We start from the raw sequence: 15,313 nt of genomic DNA, 5'->3' as shown, positions 1-15,313 counted from the left end.
GAATGACTAAGCCATAACTAAGGGTAAAATCTGGATTTATTGAAAGACAGACATTATTTTCCCCTTGAAACACTGTAAAAAATAAATATGAAGTATTACATGACAAATCGGCATTTAAAAACCTGTATCTCCTTCTCGGAGGCCGTGTAGATAACGGGTGACCGTTCTTATCTTACACTTTTCAAGCTGTAACCTAGGGATTAAAGAAGCTCCCTGTTTGATTTATAAACAGTATATGTTAATGTGAAGAGTCGAAACACAAATGATCCCGACCCTTAAGGTTCCAAAAGGACCAAGTGGTGGCCTTGACCTTTCTTCTTAAATTCCCACCCTCATAGGGAAGTTAGGAACACGTCTAAGACAAGCGATAGACAAACCTCCTGCCCCAAAAAGGGAAGCAAAGAACGTTTCTGAAAACAAAGGCTTTCCCCTCAATAACTTAAAAAATTGACAGTTAAAAATTTCTATATAAAAATGTGATGAAAACAAGTTACAGTAAAATAGCGTCATATTTCCTGATACTCACAGTACGACAAGCGAGGCTCGCTCACCGGACTTATTGCAGTACCCAGACCACGTGCAATCGCTGATAAAAGTCTCCCTTCTGCGTAGAGGCGTTTGAGACCGTTAGCGCTGGTCATTTTGGGCCAAGAAGGAAGTGGCAGCGATGCCAGCTTTTCATGACAAGAAGCCCTTAAGTTGCAGCTGCCTTCTGCTCGGTAGCAGAGCAAGAGTTTCTCCGGTAGCTCCAAGATGAGCCGGGGGTGCCTCAGCTGAAGGAACCACCGCTGCCCTCCCGCTGTTACATCGCTACGCACTTCCGTGGAGAGGCAGAGTCCGCGTTTGCTTTTTTCCGAATGCTTTCTGTAAAAGAAGAGAGAACGCTCTGCTGCGCAGCAAGTATAAAGCCGTGGCAGGATGGGTTCCTCTTTATCAAAGGAAGAGAAAGAAATGGTAGTCAGGGGGCAGGGTGGCTTCCAGCTTGTGTGAATTGGCTTCAGTGAAGCTCTCCTCTCTGTTGTGCTCGGTGTGTGTTATTTGAAGGAAGACAAAAGCATTACCTGCTAAATCTCTTCTTCCGATCCCCACGAGGCCTTCGTACAATCCCTTGATTGGATTTTCTCCTGCCGCGATCACGCCGTGGAGCCAGATAAGCAACATTCTGTGGCCGTGCTCCCTGTAGCTTTTAGTGCCTGGCAAGATCAAACCACAGCTGAAATCCTGTGCTTCACAGTGTGCAGCCCTGACCAGGGCGGATTTCCGAATTGGCGGGTTCGGACACCCCGCCCTCCTCTTTGGATTTTACTAGGATGCTCTAAAGTACAGTTTAGCTTAATTCCTACTTGTGGCGTGATTGCTAGATTAACGCTAAACTGAATGGAGTGGGCCACGGATGAGCTTGGGCTTGTCAGACAACCTTTCACGGCAATACAGAATTTCTGCCTTCAGAACATAGCTTAGCCCCTTGCTCGCGTCGTGCCAACTACAGGAGTCCTTACAGTAACCGAACCAGAGGGGATCTGTTTCTGAAACTCGGAACCTGCTTCCGCTAACGTATCTCTTAAATTCTAAATGGGACTTCACTGCCTTCTTGGTTCAGTTCCTTAAAAGAAAAAAAAAAACAGACCCAGCAAGTTTCTTCTGTCCTACAGAACAAGAAGTGTAGCAAGAATTCACGGGTCTGGCAAGTGCCTCAGAAGGAGCAAGCAACGGGCTGCCAACTCCCCTGCTTGTGTGCTTTACTCCTAGACAAATTCCAGGGTGTAGGTAACTCCACATTCATTAAAAACAGGATTTTTAACCTAATCTTTTGGTTGTTTTAAATAAGCCAGGTGGTTTTCTTCCTGCTTTGCTATTACTGCAGACTGATCTCCTAGAAACACAGCCCAAGCGAAGGAAGGAAAACACCTGGGCGGTGTTTTATACCTGTCCATTGTTGCTCAATGGCCCTGATGTGGGCATCAGTGAATTTCCAGTAGTGCGCCAGCTTCTTCCATTCACCAGGTTTTAGGTACTTGGTAGCTAATCTCCACATTACCGAGCGAATGTGCTGCGTTTCCAGCCTGTGATCTTGCTTAAAGCTCAAGTGCTTTGCCAGCCAGGAGTCGGAGTCGCTGTTCAGGTTGTCCTGCAAAGGCGGGACCGGGGTTTCGGCTGGGATGCTGCAGATGGACCTGTCGCTCTGCAGCCTCCCGCACCCTCAGCTCTGCAGGTCGCTGGGAGTTCATTCTGGCACAGCACATTATTTTTTTTTCTTCTCTTGTTTCACTCTGGTCTAATCATGCACGTTAACAAATACTGTTAATAGCAGCTTTGCTGTGGAAGCCCATGCGGATCGCAATTTGCATTTCTCCAGTGCCTTTTATCTGGGGCTTGTATGCAGAACCGTTTAATTAAATCTGCTTGCTCCCCTGCAATGCAGGCGCAGCTGCTCAGCCCCCTTTATGTGCCAGACTGCAAAGAGGCTAAACGACTTCCCTCAGGGCTGCGCAGGAAGCCGAGGCAAGGGCCCGATACACACAGTATTACTCCTGAAGCTGCGCCTCAGCCACAGGCGTACGCCCTCCTTTTCTTTCCCCGCTAGAGCGCTGTCTTTCCTGGTATGGGAGGATGCCCAGAGTCTTGAAGACGCAAGGGATGTGGCGTTTGCCTCTTCTTTCAGCACGCCCTCTGCTCGGATTGCTTTGGGCACAGGCTTGGGGTAGGACTGGGGCTGAGCAGCTGCGCCTTGCGCAGGGGGCCATGGGAGGGGAGAGGCTGCTGGGCCACCCCGGGAAGCACAGGAGGAACAGCCCCGGCTGCGGGGAAGTTTGAGAGGGAAGTGGGTTGTACAACTCCAACCAGAACTGATCGCTCTGTTTGCAAGAGGTGTCCCCCTTCCACTGTTGAAAAAGTCCCCGCATCCCATTTGGTGGCCTTGGGCCACGCCATTTTCCTGCCCAGTGCTTCCGGCTCTCCTTCTGGGAAAAGGAACTAATGCTACCCCACTCTCTTCTACAGGGCTTTGGGAACAGCAGCCAAAGAATCTCTGAAAACCCCTGTTCCCTTCAGCGCAGCCTGGGGTTTTTAACAACAGAGGCGTTTTTAAATAAGGGAAGCCTTAAGTAGATGTTGTTGGCATGGTGAGGACTTTTGTCTTTCTTAAGTAAGGTGATGAAAGTAGAGGTCAGGCTGTCACAGGACGCCCTGTATTTCTTTTCCTTTTGACAGCGGGTAATGTGGAGTTTCAACAGAGAGGATAAAGCTACATCTGCCCTGGAAAGTGCAGGGGATGGTGGTGTAAAAGCTGCTCACCTTTTCCCATTTGTAAAACCGATCGGCTTTGATAATCATGTCCGCCAAGTTGATGTGATTGCCTCGGGCGGCGACATCCAGAGATGTTTTCCCTTGCTGAAATTAGAAGGGGAAAAATGAGCTGGAAAAGACCTTGCACGCTCAGGAGGTACCATCTCCATGCCCACCCAGCGGTCTGTAGGAGCAGGCAGCACGGCCTGCTCAGCAACGCACCCAGCCGGGACGAAAGGCCTGTAACCACCTCAGATGTGAGCTAGCTTCGAGGTACTGTGTGCAGGGCATGGGGAGCCATTTTCTCAGCTCTGCAGCATCCCTCTTGCCACAGGGGATCTGCCCGTTTGGCAGGAGCGGTTGGGAATGCATCCCGTAACCCACAGCGGATGGCAGGATGCTTTCAGGCTCCCAGCAACATGGGTGCGGCCCTCCAAGGACGAGCTCAGCACGACGATCCACGGCATTTTATAGCCTTTTGCACAGCAGGTTTGCTGACACATGGAACTGAAGTGGTTTATACAACCTCATTAATTTTATAGGCTCCACATACACGTGATTAGAAACGGTCTCCTAAGAGAAGCACAGGCTGATGGGACTACGAAAATGTAACTACGCTCCTTACATGAACATGATTTTAGATTGGGCAGGGGGATTTGTATGTATCTCTAAAAGCAAATAGCAGAAAGGAACAAGATTTGAAAGTTGCATGAAGGAAAGCGAGCCAGCCCAGCCATCAGGCATGCCAGTGAGAACGGTTCTAGCCTCAGATGTGAGCAGAAACCCAATTTCACACAGAAAAGTGTGAACGTGTTTCCTGCGTTGAGCCTCGCTGTGGTTCCACAAGACTGCTGGAAGGTGGCAAACGTTCACTGCGGCTGAAGGCCGTTTCAGCCAGGTGGCTTCGAGTCTGTGTGTGCTTTAACCCACTGCGAAGGGCAGACACTATTTTAATCTCTGGCCAAGCCCCCTTCAGCGTTTTCTGGGCACATACCATGCTTTCAGGCTGCACACAACGTACCTGATTCCTCTGGAATTCCTTTTATTGATTTAATTAGAGGGCAAAAGCCCTGGACACCAGTGCCAGATCTATACCAACCCACTTTTAACCTATTAAAACGTGTGCTGTAATTCTTGAGGTATATTATTTATCATTGTTCAAGAAGAGCTTTGATATTAATGTGCATGATAGCACAAGTAGAAGTAGAAGGAACTAGAACAACTCTGAGAAGAAGAAGTTTGCTTATTGTGTGAACTATTTTCTACCTTCCTAAGAACCAGTCACTTCTTTCCCGGGAAACACATCAAAATAACCTACTCGGCAGTGTTTCAAGGCCTTATCCCTGGAAATATCCAGATTTTAGTATTATTAATAGCCTTCCTTGAAAATTATGAAAAACAGTGGCAAAGACCATGCATATTTTCCCTCCATACCCCCACAGAATCTAGTCAACCCATGGAGACATTTACCTTGTCTGTTAGCTTCAGATTAACTCCTGCAATGAGAATCATCTCGGCAATGTCCTGCCTGCCGTGCTCCGCAGCGATGTGGAGTGAGGTCTGCTGCCTCTGCAGAAGGAGGGTGAAAGGACTAAATTTCAGAGAAGGACAAGTGCGAGGCTGGAAGGAGAGGACAGAACACCACCAGGAGGAAGTGCTGTACGAACGCTGTCAGCTCTGCCCTCCTTTGCCCTCTACCCCTTTTTAAACTAAGGGCCAAACACCTTCCTACCTCAAACCGGAGTTGGGTTCCTCAGGCTGAGCAGAACTGGTCTGTCCCAGCACCAGCGCTAGGAAGCCTCCTTGATAATATTTCAGTCTAAAGAAGGAACCTCTTCAGTTCCATAAAGCTCCCTAGGGCCACTTATAGGGCTATATTATTTCCTGTTATTTAAACAATTTCTGTAGGCAGACTGGCCAGGGGAGGAAAGCACCTTTGCCAATTCTTTGTTCCTGGGACACAGGGCCGGGTTAATGTGTATGCACTGTAAACTGTATGCACCTTGGGATTGTTTAATGGGAACAACTAAAATCAAATATGAAATGTGGCAGTTCTATGGTGTCATCAGGAGAGAACATCACTGTAAGAATGAACATTAACCAAAACATTACAAAGAAATTACACATTTGTTAGCAAAGCCCCTCATTCACAAAATTACAATTTGGGGAGACAACCAGCTACCTCCAGGTTTGCCTCCCATTCTCAGCCCCCCAAACATTTTGCAGAATATTTTCTGGGCTGAACTTCCTCCCCCCTGCTTCCAACAGAGAGGAAAGAGTCTGACTAAGCAATGTCTCTGCGCACAGGTCCCAGGGACATGGCAGAGCCCATCAAGCAATTACCTCACTGCAACAGTCAGAATCATTTCACAGGTTTCACGTTCCCCAAGTTGTGCTTCCAGGCTTTCCCCATTTTAAAGTACTCCTCCTTAATCCTGTCCCCGAGGTGACCAAATCCCCCATGAAACGGGTTCACATTTCAAAGACAAAAACCAGGAGCTGCAGTCTTACGTTATCTGGAATGTCAAGGTCACACTCTGCATCGATCAAGAGCTTCACCATGGCTGGGAAGTTCTGCAGTACCGCAATGTGTATCGCTGATGCGTTTTGCTGCGGAAAGAAGACCCTGCGCTTAGGAAAAGCTTAGCTCACGGCACTGAAAAGACCATGCAGTGCCCAGTGTCTTATTCTAAGACAGCTGCCAGCCTGGACTCGGGGCGGACTGGGGATACCGCCCCATAAGCACAGACCCCACAGCAGCACTGCTCCTTGCCGAGTTGCTTTGTGGTCTTGAACAGCTCCACAAACTGGCTTTGCCTTTTTGTAAACAATGAGAGCATTGAGCAGGACTTACATGATTAACAGCGTCTGTGTGGATTCCTGCATCCACGAGGATCCTGGCTATCTCCTCATAGCCATGCAGTGCTGCGTAATGAAGGCAATTCATCTTCTTCTGAGAGGCACATCAGAAGAGACAGGTATTAGTCAGGGTTTCTTCTCAGAAGCTGCAGTTCATACAGACTGTCCACAGAGATCTCCCTGCTTCCCTCCTGCGAGGGCCCCATGCCCCCATACCGACGAATTCATAGATTGTCTCCACAGCCAAACCGGTCCCAGGGCAGCTTCACCCGCCTCTTTGTACAAAGACACGTGCCCTGTCCTCTGGACTCCCTGCGCTGTTTCTGAAGCGCTGGGCTCCACACGGCCTCACCTGATAACAGGAGCCAACCCTGGGAGGCCACAGGTCTGGGCAAAAAGCCACAAAGTAGCATCTGGAAATGGAATCACTTCCACAGAGCTCACCTGGGTTTGGGCATTGACATCGGCGCCTGCTTCCAAGAGCAGCTTCACACAGTCACTGTGACCCCCCTCAGCAGCCAGGTGCAGAGCTGTAAATCCTTCCTGGACAAGGCAAAAAGGAGACAAGCAGCATTTCTGGAGACAAGGCCAAGACAGAGCAGCGGAACGAGCAAGCCTCTACCCCGTCTTCTGAATCCATGAGATGTTAAAACACCAATTCTGAGGGCCAGGGTGATTGTTAGGAAAATAAAGGACATAATTATCTGCCACCGATGTATCACTCTGTCCTTCTGCCACTGGAAACAGCTGGCCCATGCGCCACAAAACAGACATCATGTTCATCATCTTTTCTCCCCTTCAGCCCATTAGCAAACAAAAAAGGATTTCACATGGACAATGAAGACAAACCATTTTCCTGGAGCAGCCCAGAAACAGGGTCAGAACTGGAAGCCCACGGCCCTCAACCACTGGTTCTCCCTTCTGAGGGCTGCAGCTCATTTCTTTACAAGAAACAAGCAGAATTCCTATCTGGTTTTATTATTGCTGTTTGCACAAAGGGCAGCTCATCTGGGGGAAAACAAATGCTACCCAAGTTACCGCAGAAGGTGGTTTCCCTTTTCTTTCAGATCTTAATCACAATCAAATACACTTTTCAAAGACAGTAACCAAATAAGTCTAAAAAAATTGCTGATAAACCTAATTGGGAGTGTGCCCTGGAATAAATAACAGCGTTACTCAGCCAATATTTGCTATCTAAATCATTAACTATGTTCCAGCCACAGAATTTTCCAAAGCAGGTCTATCAAAGCGAGATCTCAAACAGAAGGTCCATATGTTCGGTGACTAAATCAGTACTATAAAGTATAGTGAAGTTTAGTTTAAAACACACTCAATAACCATTTAGGCACTTGAATGTACAAGGGTCAGGGGGGAAAAAGGCAGATTAAATGGAGTGATACGGTAGGGCAGCAGATACAGCAGGAAGAAAAGGCAACACTTTAGAATTGGATATTGGTCCAAGAAGGATGTTGCCTTTCACTGATACTCTGAAGTGTGACCTGCATTTATACATGTGCACTTTAGATAAAATCAGCTGTTTTCTAAACCTCTCCTGTCAATACCGACTATTCAGGCTGAGGACTGTGGCAGGAGAGTACTTCTAGGGAGGGAAAGGGCGAAACTGATGTGGTTTTCATTTAATTTAAATGTACTTACTAAGTTCTTTTCATCAAGGTCCACTCCAACATCTATAATCTTCTGCAGCACAGAGAGATGTCCATTTTTAGCAGCTAAATGCAATGCTGTATTTTCTTCCTGCAAGCAGACATCACTTCATACATATATGTATCACAGGACCGAGTGTTCATACGCCACAACTTTGCACAGAGTATCTCCAGCACGACTGAAAAGCAGGTTGTAACCAGTAGCATGAGTCTGAAACAGTCTTCTAATAGGTGTAGCAGGGAGGTAAGAAATCCAGCTACCTTAAACTGGAGCACAGTCCACCAGGTGTGTATCCTGCATCCTGTATTGCTGTGTATCCTGTCTGAAAAGCCCTGGAGAGAAATCCAACACAGACTGAGGTGCAAGTGGTTTGCAAGCGGATAGGGAAGAAAAGCCCTGACATACCACAACCATAGTTAAAACTGCTGACACCTTCCCTGCATGAGCCTCATTCGGTATGCTGTTCCCTGACTATCACATCCTCTAACCCTTGGACTTTACCTCCCTTGTGTGTGGTTTTATGCCCATACCTTGTCTTTGGCACCGTGAGAACAACCCAGTCGAATTAGGAACTCCACCACCTCCAGCCGCCCATACTCTGCAGCCAGGTGAAACGCTGTCCTGTCCATCTTTGGAAGAAAACAGAAAGAAATACAGTCCAAGAAAGGCTCAGAAAGCATAAGATTAGATCATCTGCTGCCAGCAAGATAATAATGCCTTGGTGAAAACCCAGTCCACAGGGGGACAAAGTGCTGCACTTCAAAAATAGTTATATCTCTTATTCTGCTGTTAATTTTATTCTGCTTTACATTTGGGATGAGCCTAACAAAACAAGGTGAACAGAGCTACCCACTGGGGCTAACAAGTCCAAGCACTTTGGTCTCGCCAAACACTGGAAAACAGATGTTTTCGGTGTTTATTTCATAGAAATAGAGGATAATAAATAGTTTACTAAAAGCAAATAAGGATAAAAAATGGAATTAATATCTGTGACCCCAGTTATCGAGTGAGTCAGAAGCCCTTTTGGGGAAAGGCGGAAAGGCAGATCTCTTCTTGCCTCATTTAACTCCCAAGCATCACAGTGGAGATCACTCTAGGAGCCATGAAGGCCAGGGAGTGGGAAAGAGTGTGTGCCAGCTCTTGTGTGCTCCTACGCTGCCTTCAGGAACAGATCAGCTAACGCTGGAACATGCTGGGAGAGGGCTACCCTTGGTGATTGCTTACCTACAATACACCCTAGAGCATCAGCTGCACAAGAGGAGGACACTGAAATTCCTGAATTCATTCTGCAAAAGGCTACATTGGGAAGCCTTGGCTGCTGAAGCTTGATCAGAGCCAGAATCCTCATCATCCCTATGCCCTGCTCTGCAGGAGGGCCAGAGCCTGTGTGGGATACCCTTGGTTCTCCAGGAGTAGCATCTGAGTCTCTTCCCAAGACGAAGAGCAACATTCATGCTAAGCTCAGCAGAGCAAGATCAGACCTTGTGAAACAAAGCAGTGAAGATCCTTCCTACCTTGTCTGTCTTATCCACACACATGTCCTCCAGGTCCTCCATGATGAACTCCATCACCTGGATGTGTCCCCTCTGAGCCGCACAGTGGAGCACGTTCCTGCCATTCTGGAGAGGAGATAAAGGACCGTTCGTTTAACAACTCCAAGACTGCAGGACAGTCTCTTTTAACAACCTGCTTCTGTTAGCAAAGACCCATTCCATGCCTTCCTGCACCTCTAGGGCTGAACTAGCTTGTGCTGCAAACAGCAAGGTATGACTGAAGTATCAATGCTCATTTTCCCATCCAAGGTCTATATTAAAATACACAGACTGCTGATTCACTAAACCCTCTTCCCATTTCTGTAACACCTTCCACATCACCACTGCACAAATGAGAGCTGAGAAAGCTGTGTACATCTCTATAGCTACAATTATTACACCTGTTTTAGGAATAAGGCATAAGGGCAGATGGTAGTCCCCATAGCAGATACTGTCCCACACCTTTGCGCACAGGTAAGCCTCTCTCTCTCCCCCCGTCACTGTTTGGAGCTGAGTGATGGACTCATGTAGGGAGACTCTCTCACCCTATTGACACAGTTAATCTTGGCCCCAGCATTGACGAGGATCTGCAGGACGCGGAGATGGCCAAACCAGGCAGACAGGAGAAGCGCATTCATTCCAAACTGGGCGGAAGAGAAGAGAGATACTTACAGCTAAACTGCAGCCACCACCATCCCCACCCTGGAGGGAAGCTGTCCCTCTAGCTTCATGAAGTCTCCCAAGTATTTTTGTTTCTCTCTGGGCTTTTTTTAGCCTCACTTTCTCCAATTACTATTATTCTTGCCACGGATGGTCGCAGCAGCTGAGCGGAGACCTGTCTCTTGACTGCCACTTCCTAGTCAATGGTGCATGTTAGCCTGGTTGTTATGGGGGAAAGAGAACTTGCTGGCTGTCACTGTCTTCCCTCAAGCCCCAACAACATGACCAGAAGCAGCCAAGCATCCCCACGCTATACAGAAAACCTCACACATTCTACCAGCCTACTTCCTAGTCACGATGCATGCAAGGAAAAGGCCAAAAGACAGAGCACCAACACATCTGAAAACAAGGCTTGCTCCAGAAAGTCACTGCACCTGCCTCAGCAGGGAGGCCACAGCTTCCCAAGCACTGCAATGCCTTGTGCTGCTGACCCAGGGCAAAGGTCTGTAACTGCCAGCCCAGCACCCAGTCCCCGGCGCTCCCCCAACACAGAGCACATTTGCAGGACGCGCAAGGGAGATTCGCCTTCATACACTGTCTTCGTCATCCACCGGGACACCGTGATCCAGAAGCAGCCGCACAGCATCCACGTTCCCTGCTCCCGCGGCCCAGTGCAGGGCACTCCGGTCCGTCTGGAAGGGAAGGAAGGAGAGAGGGAAGGCTGAGGTATGCAGAGTGCGTGCGTATCCACCAGCCTTCCTGAAGGCCAAAATCTCCTTTGCCATCCATGGAGCCAGCATTTCCCACACTGTGCAGGGTTTTCTTTGGACACAGCCCTCTGTCTCTTCGCTCTCTTGTCAGGCAGATAGTGACCTCTGCTAGTCACCTTCTACTCAGAAACTGCAGTTATGGACTGTAACAACAGCACCGGAATGAGAAGTATTGCTGACCATGGATAGACAGATTGAAACAGTAGGGATGGGCGCAATTCCGTATTTCCAGGAACCTACTGGTCAACAAGGGGAGACCTGCAGCAGGAACTGAGTTAATCCCACAGCCTTGGCATATGGAGATAGCAAAATCAAAGCCTTTCATTGCAGCCACGTGTATCTGGCACATGGGTTCTGAGGGGAACTATAAATTATCACCCTCCCTCAGCGCTTGCAACTTTTCAGTCTGGCCAGGATGACAGTGCTGTGGGTTCCAGTGTGTTGTGAAACTGCTCAGTTGCTACAGGCCCTATTTAGCACTGGGCGGTGCATTTTAAAGCTTTAACCAATTGAGCAGCTAAGGAGGAGCGTAGCGTTAAGGAGCTGCTGTTCTGAAACACCCCCTCAGCACTTCCTGCAGCTTAGAGGTGGAAAAACCCAGGACTTACATTGTTCTTGGCTTTGATGTCGACGCCTCTCCTGATGAGCTCCTCCATCCTGGCCGTGTCATTACGCTTCGCCGCATCGTGGAACTCCTTCTCTGAATGAAGCACTGCAGCAGAGACAGAAGAGCGAGCATTAAAACAGTGCTGGCAAGGAGCACGGAGCAGCATGTCCCAACAAACCCCCCTTTCATCTCACCGGCCCCAGTGGCTTCAAGGAAGGATGACAGCAGAGATTCTTCCAGCAAGAATCCCAGCGCTACAGACACTGGCACGTTTGCTGGATTCGTCCTCCCCCACTATCTCCCCTTCTCTGAGTACCCCTGCACCACATCAGTGCTCTCCCAGTCCTATCAGCTCCTCTTCTAATTCGGTGTCTTTCTCTGTTTGCGCAGACTTGCTCCAGCCCCAAAACCTTTTGAGCCATTAGGTCTGGCATCCTCTGAGGCCCAGTGCTGGTGTGAGGGCTCAGGCAGATGATCCAGACCCCTTCCTCCATCCCTCCACTTACATCCCGCTGCTCTGCAAGCTGGCCTTTACACATGGTCCTGCTGTCCCCCTCTGGCCAACCTGAATCAGCCAAGCAGCACAAAACTGCTAGTCTGGCCTGCGATTAGTGTTGCATCTCTTAATAGACCGTGGCAGTTCTGCGCATAATTTACCACAACCGGCAGTATTTGTCCTGCACAGTTAGGCACAATTTAAGGGTGTTTACTCTCCATGCTGGGCCTTGCCCCAGCAATCTTCTCCTTGATCGAACAAACCTTCCTGCCAAGAAACGAGAGCAAGGCTGTGACTCTGGGCCTGCCGCAGCCCCGCAGGGAGACTCTCAAGGTTTTTGGCAGGGCTGGTGTCAGTCTTTGTTGGACTCGGTCTCTGCCCCAGTGCTTTTGGGGAACTGTTTCGAGAAGTGCTTGAGTCAGATCCTCAGCCTGTCACAGCCCGCTGGAGAGCTGGCTCAGGTGCTCTGCTCTCTTCTACGTCTCCACAGATCTCAGGCTGCAGTTTGAGGGTAGCAGGGGCTCAATGCAACTTCAGTTTGTATCAACATATTGACTAGACACTGACCGCATGCCATGCAAGAGGCATCGAAACATATTACTGTTCCCGTTCCACCACATTGAGGAGATAAACAGGAGACTTGCTGTCTAAATAGCACTACCCCATTTCTCTCTGGAAGGCAGAGAAGAAAGGCACCCCTACTGTGGACTCTTAGAGCAGCAGAGGTATAACCTCATCCTCCAATTTCTGTTCCTCTTACCTTCAAACAATAGCCTTTAGCTCAAGAAAAATGCCAATAACACAAATCTTAATACCAGATAGGGTCACTCAAGAGCATTGGATCTGCTGCTTCACTGAAGGCAGCAGGATTTGGACACTGATTTCTGCAGGAACAAGGTTTTCTGTACTGTATATCGAGACCACATTCTCATCTGGTCAGGTGCGTTAATGGGACTGCATTTCCACGCCATACGGACCCTTCGTTTGAGAGGAAATATCAGGAGAACTTGGGAAAAACCTGTGGAGTTTATGTTGTTAACACCAACGGCTACACACATGCTACCTCCTTGCAAATGCTTATCTCCGTTCAGTGGAGTAAATCCTATGTTTCAGTTAAGCAAATGTTGCTGCCCCTGCTCTCCAGGTGACATAAATGTGTTCTTACATTTTATGATCGCACAAAGCATCACTGCCAAGAGATGCCAAACCACCCCTTGACTTATTTATTCTTTACCTGTGAAGATGCAGTAACAAACCTTGCATCGCTAAGGCTGTAGAAGCCACAGTTTATTTGTTCTCAGCAACAAATGGGAAACAATTTGACAGTCTGAGTTTCCTACTTAGTGTCCAGACCTGCGAAGCTAGCCCTGTAAATGTAAATGCACTCCTCATCATGGCAGGCACCTGTCCAACAGCAGCATTTCAGTAGATATTTAGCAGTTTTCCTTCTCTTTCGAGCTCAGGTTCTGGGGTATTTCATACCTTATGGCACTGGATATAAATTCAGTTAACCCAAACTGCGTGGAAAACAACTTAAGTGACTGACGCTCAGTGCAATGCACCAACTCACAGGCAGATTATTATGCAAGAGATTTAAAAAAGCAGCAAAGGAGATGAAAGGCATGCAAAGCGATGCGCTAAACTGCCTGCTGGGCTCTACCTGAGGCTGCAGAACACAAAGGCAACCCAGTATGGCCGGGGACTGGTCGATAAAGGGGGCCAAAACGCCGAAGTAGTGTTAATTGCAGCATCTTAGGGGTACAGGATGCTTTGGGGCAAAAGCAGTCTCGATTCCCGCGTAGGTTATACACCGAGTTTGTTTCTGAATGGATTTTTATACATCTTGTTATTCTCAAAGCATCTCGGCCCTTCCCCAGAGTCCCCCCCAGAGCCAGGGGAGGCGGGGGCCGCGCCCACCCTCTCCCTCCGCACAAACCCCCACGTCCCGCCGGGGCAGCCCCCGCCTCGCCCCCACTCACGGGTATCGCCCTCCGACGCCAGCTCGTCCCCCATGCCGCGGCCCGCCGGCCCCGCCGGCCCCGCCAGCCCCGCTGGGCCCGCCGGGCCCGCCGCCGCCGCCTCAGGGCGGGCTGACAGGCGCGGCCCCGCCGCCTTACGGGCGGGCTGAGAAGCGCGGCCCCGCCGCCTCACGGGCGGGGTGGCTGCTACCGCCCCGCCGCCGCAGAGCGCCTCTTTAACTGTTATTTAAAGGAAAATAAAATAAAACAAATCCTCTTTCCGACAAACACGGTGTTTTCGGGCCGTTTTGGGATGACTCGAAGGGGAAAATGCAGCTACCGCCATTTCAGTCAGGGGGCCGCACGGCCGTTACCTAGGCCAGCGCTGCTCTTCACCTCAGCGTGGTTCAGCTCAGTGCTGCTACTTTGAGGCTGTGGGTAGTTTAATTCTGTTTCCAAACCGATTTGGGAGGAGAGGGATTTCTATTCTGTGGGAAATATGAGGTGGGTTGTTGGTTTTTTTCCCTTAAAGCAGGGTTCAGTGTTTGGCATTTCCTGGGGATGAGGTGCTCTCCTCTACCACACAGCCAGGGCACGGCAGTGGGCACAGGAGGGTGTTAAAAGCGCTCGTCACTCAAGAGTTTTAGTTTGTTCTCCTGTTTCAGCATCTAGGTCTGGTTTTGTCTTTTATTTTCTTTCCCATTTTGATAGCATGAGGGGGAAGGAACCAGGCAGTGGCTGAGCTGAGGCTGGGGGGAGAATCAGATCTGTTTCAGGGAGGTCTGAGGTAGGCAGAAAAAAAAAGTTCCAAAACAGCAAAAAAAAAAAAATTCCAAAACTGGGTGCTTGGTCGTGTCACTGTTGTCTGTCTCCAGGCTGGAAGGGATACTACTGCCTTTTCACGAAGGACCAGGCAGTGGCTCTTCTGGCAGCAAATCTTTCCTGGAGCTACACGAGGGCCGCCCTTTCTGCCACAGCCATTTCAGTTCAGCCTGTGCAAGGTCCCCGGCGTGGGTCTGGCCCCCGCAGCTCTCTCCCCATATCTAATGTGTCAGGGTAAGGGTGGCACACGAGTGTTCCCTATTCCTCATATTTTCTAGCCTTTCCTGTCTTTGCCTGCACTCTCACTTGCCACAGATATGGGGTGACACGTTCAGTGACACTGTGGCTTGATTGAGTAAATGCTGTTTGTTGGCCTTCAAATACATAGGGAGGTGGTGCGAGGAGAAAGGACGAACCTGTTCTGCAAACCCAGGATGGGCAAGACTGGGAGGCACGAGCCTAAATCACAGAATCATAGAATGGCTTGGGCTGGAAGGGACCTTAAAGATCATCTAGCTCCAGCCCCCTGCCATGGGCAGGGACACCTTCCACCAGACCAGGTTGCTCAGGGCCCCATCCAACATGGCCTCGAACACTGCCAGGGATGAGGCGTCCATAACCTCTTTGGGCAACCTGTTCCAGGGCCTCACCACCCTCAG

General features: G+C 49.3%; 1 protein-coding gene across 4 annotated transcripts; it reads right to left on the bottom strand.

Annotated features, from left to right (window-relative positions):
• Positions 1–18: 18 nt before the first annotated feature.
• ANKDD1A (ankyrin repeat and death domain containing 1A) lies at positions 19–13,947 on the bottom strand. Of its 4 annotated transcripts, none has more exons than XM_087743129.1 (16): positions 13,854–13,947; positions 11,380–11,483; positions 10,595–10,693; positions 9,887–9,985; positions 9,324–9,428; positions 8,340–8,438; positions 8,070–8,141; positions 7,801–7,899; positions 6,589–6,687; positions 6,140–6,238; positions 5,797–5,895; positions 4,756–4,854; positions 3,295–3,390; positions 1,927–2,128; positions 1,062–1,193; positions 19–864 (listed from the first exon to the last, which is right to left on the bottom strand). In XM_087743129.1, exons 1-16 carry the CDS (start codon positions 13,885–13,887, stop codon positions 803–805), a joined length of 1,599 nt encoding a protein of 532 aa, XP_087599255.1. In that variant the 5' UTR covers positions 13,888–13,947; the 3' UTR covers positions 19–802. The 4 variants fall into 4 exon arrangements, with proteins under 4 accessions (XP_087599255.1, XP_087599256.1, XP_087599257.1 ...); XM_087743130.1 differs by having other exon boundaries at positions 6,140–6,235; XM_087743131.1 differs by lacking the exon at positions 8,070–8,141.
• Positions 13,948–15,313: the final 1,366 nt, after the last annotated feature.

The sequence above is a fragment of the Nipponia nippon genome, unplaced genomic scaffold, assembly GCF_047370975.1.
Source record: "Nipponia nippon isolate SJK-2023a ecotype South Korea unplaced genomic scaffold, ASM4737097v1 scaffold_9, whole genome shotgun sequence".
In the NCBI taxonomy this organism is placed as follows: Eukaryota; Metazoa; Chordata; class Aves; order Pelecaniformes; family Threskiornithidae; genus Nipponia; species Nipponia nippon.
This window is presented reverse-complemented; position numbering and strand designations above follow the sequence as displayed.

Excerpts from the sequence above, each read along its gene's own strand:
- ANKDD1A (XM_087743129.1), bottom strand. The coding sequence starts at position 13,887 with ATGGGGGACGAGCTGGCGTCGGAGGGCGATACCC. Across the intron at positions 7,900-8,069 it reads GGACTGTGCTCCAGTTTAAG|GAAGAAAATACAGCATTGCA; the intron begins GTAGCTGGATTT and ends GTCTGCTTGCAG. Across the intron at positions 3,391-4,755 it reads ATCTGAAGCTAACAGACAAG|CAAGGGAAAACATCTCTGGA; the intron begins GTAAATGTCTCC and ends TTCTAATTTCAG.